Genomic DNA, 5,668 nt, shown 5'->3' with positions numbered 1-5,668 from the left:
GTAATACAGCTGTGTAATCACTCACTTTTTGGAGTTTAGCAACTCAGAAGCGTAGTTCAGTTTTAAGAACTTTGAGAGCACAAATGACCAGATAACTGAGCTATAGGCTTACTGACCGGTAAACCTTACAAACCTTGAACATCATAACATGTAAAATAGCACATCTTGAAACAGGTGTGGCAAGAGGATAATAAAAAGCATTCGATTATAAGACAAAGCAGTGTGGCAGGCAGAAAAAGCACCCACCACATATTTAAACCCCCATTTCCCAACCCTCTTTGCACCCCATGTGTGCAGGGCCGATGCCGTGGCTTGGACCCGTCACAGAGTGACTCAGGTTGCTCTCCATTTGAAAAATTAAAGGGGTTGGGAGGAGCGGGGGGGGGGAGACTTTGGCAGTCAAATGAAGCCCGGAGAGCGATCGTGCTGAGCTCAGCATAGCCCCGTTACAATCTCAATCACAAAGGCGGTGCGCTGATGTAATGGTCGCCACTGCCGCTGCCTTGGCAGAGGAGGAGAGCTCGTCAGCACAGTGCCTTGAATTCATCTCCCCCCGGATCAAGGGTACATCAGATATCATTAACGAGGTCCCAGGCACGTGCAACCAACCCTGCCACCCCCACAAAGACACAAAAGTACTGAAAGCAAAATTAAAATAACGAGATTGTTGTTGATGTACTGCCCAACTAAATCAGTAGTGAGTGGGTGTTTTTCCCTTCAGACAACTTTTATAAATGAGCCTTTCATAAACCTAAAGGCGCTTGCAGGCTATGCGTTCAGACCCACATGCATTTGTTTTTATCAAACACTGAACTGCTGCCATCTGGTGCTCATTTAGACACACTATAAACGTATACATTTTTTGACGGTCATACAGTAAGATTTTCAAACGTTTAAAGGTCTGCAAAATCCAATCAATTAATACAAACGTTGCAACAACATGTCATTTTTTTACATTTCCGTTTAAATCAGTTTCGTTTTAGGTCTCAATCAAGTAAACTGATTCTGGGTTCCACAGTTTTGCCTAGCACTACCAACAAACCAGGAAACTAAATCAAATCGGAATCACTGTTTGGTTAAGGCGACTGTTGTCAAGATGGTAAGAGTGAATGAAGCATGTTTATTAACTACAATAACTCGGCGTTCATTAGACTAATGCGTTGTATGTAACAGCGATTACTTTGTTAGACAGTCAAGTAAAAAGCATTTAGCTATGATCACTCTCTAGGCAAAATGGATAGTTAGCGAGCAGTACCGGTAGCTGAGTAGCTAGCTTGTTAGCCAACGTGAGTAGATGTGAGTAAGCAAAAAACCCTATGTTCGGGGTAGAGCTATCTAGCTCTAGCTATCTAGCTAAAATATCTGTCCACTAGCTAATTGTTTGGTGGCCTGCGTTTTTACTCATCCTTGCTCCTTTCTCTATTCTAAACTCTTGGCAACGGGACTCTATAAGCTACCATTTAGAAGTGCATAGGTTTAGATTTGCGAACTATAGCTAGAAAGCTAGTTAGCTTGTTCGTAGAATTAGAGAATTAGCTAGCTAGCTACTAGCTAAGCTAGTTTGCCAGAGGTTAGCCTGCTAGCAGGCTAATGATATGATGACTAACTTTCAGTTTCAGTTTTATCTCTGAGCTTTTTCCATTATAACATTGTTGATTAAGTCGAATGCTTCTGTCAAAAATTTGGAATGGGTTTGCTTGGCGTGCACTTTGACAGGTGGCTGCAAACTGAAACCCCACACTGTTTTATCCCAGTTACTTTATTATTTATTCAGCAGACATGTGAAACCCAGGTTACACAAAAGTCTATGGGTGTTAGTAAGTTGCTAGCAGTTGAACTGAATTGTTCGTTGGTGGAATACTGTGAAGAATGCAAGATAATTATGTGGGTTTTGTTAAATAGCTGAAATAGTTGAAATAGCTTTTTTATTTATATAATATTTTCTTCTCTAACTTTCCGCAGTTCCGTAATCAGTATGACAACGATGTCACAGTATGGAGCCCACAGGTAAACTAGGAAATGCCGCTTTGTTTTGGCTTTAACCATGAAATGACATTGTCCTCAAAGTATCATCTAGCTAACACTTTATTCTGCATGTGCTTCAGGGCCGCATTCACCAGATTGAGTATGCAATGGAAGCGGTGAAACAAGGTTCTGCTACAGTTGGTCTCAAGTCAAGAACCATTGCTGTACTAGTTGCTCTAAAGGTAAGACCTTTTGAACAGTTAAAATTACAACACATTTGGAGTTTGTTCCAAGATTAGACTATAGATTTACAATAATATCACAATACTTCAGTTTGACCACAAGCTTAAAGTAGGGTTGGGAACCGAAAACTAAATTAGTACCGGTTCTAGAACTAAACTTCAATATCTGGTTCCATGAACAGATGTGTGGGTATATTGTAGGAGAAATTATGATCTTGAATTTATACTTTGTGCTGTAATTGGCCTAGGTAGGCTAGATCATTCCTTCCAAAATTAAAAATTGCTTTCTCTTGACTGACATGCTTCTGTCTTGCGTGCCTCTTTAGAGAGCACAGTCAGAGCTGGCTGCCCATCAGAAGAAGATTCTTCATGTGGATAGCCATATTGGCATCTCGATTGCTGGACTGACAGCTGATGCCAGGCTCTTGTGGTAAGAACACAAACACACCCATGGTGGCTAATGGAGGCTCCAGAATATCTTCAAAATTCTGGTGTTAAGGACCTCTTTTCCTGTCCTCTTTAGTAACTTCATGCGTCAGGAGTGCCTAGACTCCAGGTTTGTCTTCGACAGACCCCTCCCTGCGTCACGGCTCGTCACACTCATTGGCAGCAGTATCCTTGTTTGGGGGGTTTCAAATGTTTGGTGTACTTTTTTGAATTGCATGTGAAAGTTCTTTCTCTCGACCAAAACTCTACCTTAACCTGTCACTTAGAAACTCAAATCCCAACACAGAGATATGGCAGAAGGCCATATGGTGTGGGACTGCTCATTGCTGGTTATGACGTAAGTTTTAGTTTAGGTTAAATGGATTGAGTGGAATATCTTCGAAATGAGTTGGAATGGAAAAGTTGATTGTAGCCAGGAGAAATGCAGAGCCTTAAATATGATTGTGACCGTTTTATTCAATATTTGCTCTCTTTTAGGATATGGGCCCTCATATCTATCAGACTTGCCCCTCAGCCAACTACTTTGACTGCAAAGCCATGTCCATCGGAGCGCGGTCCCAGTCTGCCCGCACATACCTGGAAAGAAACATGGACGCCTTCCTTGACTGTGAGGACACACACACACACACACAAACAAGCATACATTGATACATATACATTTGTGTGCACACTCCATTTATTGTCAAAACACACCTTTTGAAGATGCCTTGAAGCACACATTCTTATACACTGACATTGTCCTCCTTTAGGTAATCTCAATGACCTTGTCCAGCATGGTCTTCGTGCACTTAGGGAAACCCTACCAGCGGAGCAGGATCTCACCATCAAGGTAGGACACCAATAGTCTAAACCAGGGTTCTCCAATCCTGGTCCTCGAGGGCCGCTGTCCTGCATGTTGTAGATGCAGGACACCTGATTCAAATGAATGGTTACTACCTGGCTTCCACAGAGCTTGATAACAACCCATTCATTTGAAACAGGTGTGCTGGAGCAGGAAAACATAAAAAAAATGCAGGACTGCGGCCCTCGAGGACCAGGATTGGAACACCTTGGTCTAAACCCTTACATTTTTCATTATATGGAATCCCCTTTGCTAAGTGAACTGTTCTATCTTTCAGAATGTCTCTATTGGCATCGTGGGGAAAGACACGGAGTTCACCATCTATGATGACGATGCGGTCGCCCCCTTCCTGGAGGGGCTGGAGGAGAGGCCACAGAGAAAGGTGCAGTTCTGCTTAGATATATCTGGAGCCAGGAAATGACAAGTGATGTTGTTTACAGGACGTGCAAGTCGATTGATGTATAATGGCCAATCAGAGTATATCTAATTGAGTATTTTAGTGAAGTCTAAATGTTAAACAGACACAATGTTAACTTGTATATTGTGTACTCTAGGTGGCCCAGCCTGCCGATGAGCCGGCTGCAGACAAGCCTGATGAACCAATGGACATGTGAGACCATGCAGTGCCAGAGGACTTGGAGTTCTAGACCAGTGGCAAGCTTCCTTTCACATCGTAGTGGTCTGAAACCAAATCTTAAACACTCGGAACTGTACCACATATACTGCAGTTCATTGAAACAAGGTGTGCCACTTCAGGAAAGTTACATGTACGCTTTTGGCTAACAATGTTGTATGTTGGTTTTCTATTGATAGAATGTTCAGTTCTATAAGTAATAAAACATTTCTGACAAGTGTTTGTATTTGTAAGTATTAGGCAACTCGAAAAAGGGCAGAAAATTTCTTTATTACACTCCACATTAGTGACTTTCTCTAACATTGATATGCAGGGCAGCTACATTTATCCATAGAAAATAAAGTGTATAAAAGTGAGAATCTTAAAATACATTGCATTATAGTGCAGAGTAGCTATCAAGTAATCATAAAAGGGTTAGAAGATATTTTCTGTAGCTGTCCTTCAGGAAAGAAAGTCCCAATTGTGAGTAAAAATACTAAGCTCCAATGTAGGCTACAAACGTCCTGAGTCATAACTAGAGGTGATTTGAGACAGGAATGATGAAAAGATCCTAGATAGTGAAATTAACTTAGAATATGAGGGGCTTGAACTGTTTTGCCATGCAGAGATAGAACTGCAACCACAGCATCTAATAATCATTAAAGTCCCACCAGAGGGAGAGAAGTGGTAAATAACTTGTAAATGTTTGGTAACAAATTGGTAGGACCTAACTTAATGCTACATAGTTGTGGGGATATGGGTAAGATAGAAAGGTGTCACGGCTCAGGATCATAGGGCCCACTCACAATGGGAGTTCAGTTAGTCTTCGAAAGCTGAGCTTTGTGTTTTCTTCTTATGCCGCCTTCTAATACGAGTGATGCTAGTAGAAGTATCATTTGGAAGGTGGACAGTGTTTTTTTCATCCGGCTCCTGCATAGTGGACATCTCCAACGTCAGCTCCTCCCGATCCAAACTAATTCCATCTGTGGCCACACCGATTTGATCCTCGCCCCCTCCCACTTTCTCTTCATTTACATTGTCTTCATCCATCACACTCGCATACTCCTGAGCCCAACACTCCTCATCTCCAGCGATATCTTCTTCCTTTCCTCTATCATTCAAAACACCTGTTTTACAAGCCCCTCCCATATCGTCTACAACATAACCTTGCTCCAGGTCAACTCCACCCTCCTGGTGTGACACACCCCCTTCCGCGTGAGCCACAACCTCTTCCTGACAGGCACCGCACTCTTCCTGGTCAGGTGCAGCCTCGTCTTGGTAGGTCCCACCTTCGTCCTGGTTGGTCACACCATCTTCCTGGTCAACCCCACCTGGTTCTGTCCTCTCTGCCTCCTCCTCTGGGCTGTACTGTTGGGTGTTATATCCACAAAAAGGCATCTCCCAACATTGATGGGGATCCTCGGGAAAACCTTGATTGGACCCCAAATTCAAATTCACTCAATCCCATCAGAATCAAAAACATACATTTTCCATCAATAAAAGACCATTCAATCCACTTCCATCCCAATGTACCTTCCCAGTCTTCAGCCTTCTTCTCCG

At 42.6% G+C, this 5,668-nt stretch overlaps 1 protein-coding gene across 1 annotated transcript; it reads left to right on the top strand.

Annotated features, from left to right (window-relative positions):
* The first annotated feature begins 988 nt into the window (after positions 1-988).
* On the top strand, positions 989-4,351 carry LOC134021339 (proteasome subunit alpha type-1). The gene is made up of 10 exons (XM_062462045.1): positions 989-1,099; positions 1,963-2,007; positions 2,106-2,207; positions 2,534-2,637; positions 2,731-2,819; positions 2,921-2,991; positions 3,132-3,261; positions 3,404-3,483; positions 3,773-3,877; positions 4,050-4,351. The coding sequence occupies exons 1-10, from the start codon at positions 1,097-1,099 to the stop codon at positions 4,107-4,109; spliced, it is 789 nt and encodes a 262-aa protein (XP_062318029.1). The 5' UTR covers positions 989-1,096; the 3' UTR covers positions 4,110-4,351.
* Positions 4,352-5,668: the final 1,317 nt, after the last annotated feature.

This window comes from Osmerus eperlanus, chromosome 5 (assembly GCF_963692335.1).
Source record: "Osmerus eperlanus chromosome 5, fOsmEpe2.1, whole genome shotgun sequence".
NCBI lineage: Eukaryota > Metazoa > Chordata > Actinopteri > Osmeriformes > Osmeridae > Osmerus > Osmerus eperlanus.
This window is presented reverse-complemented; position numbering and strand designations above follow the sequence as displayed.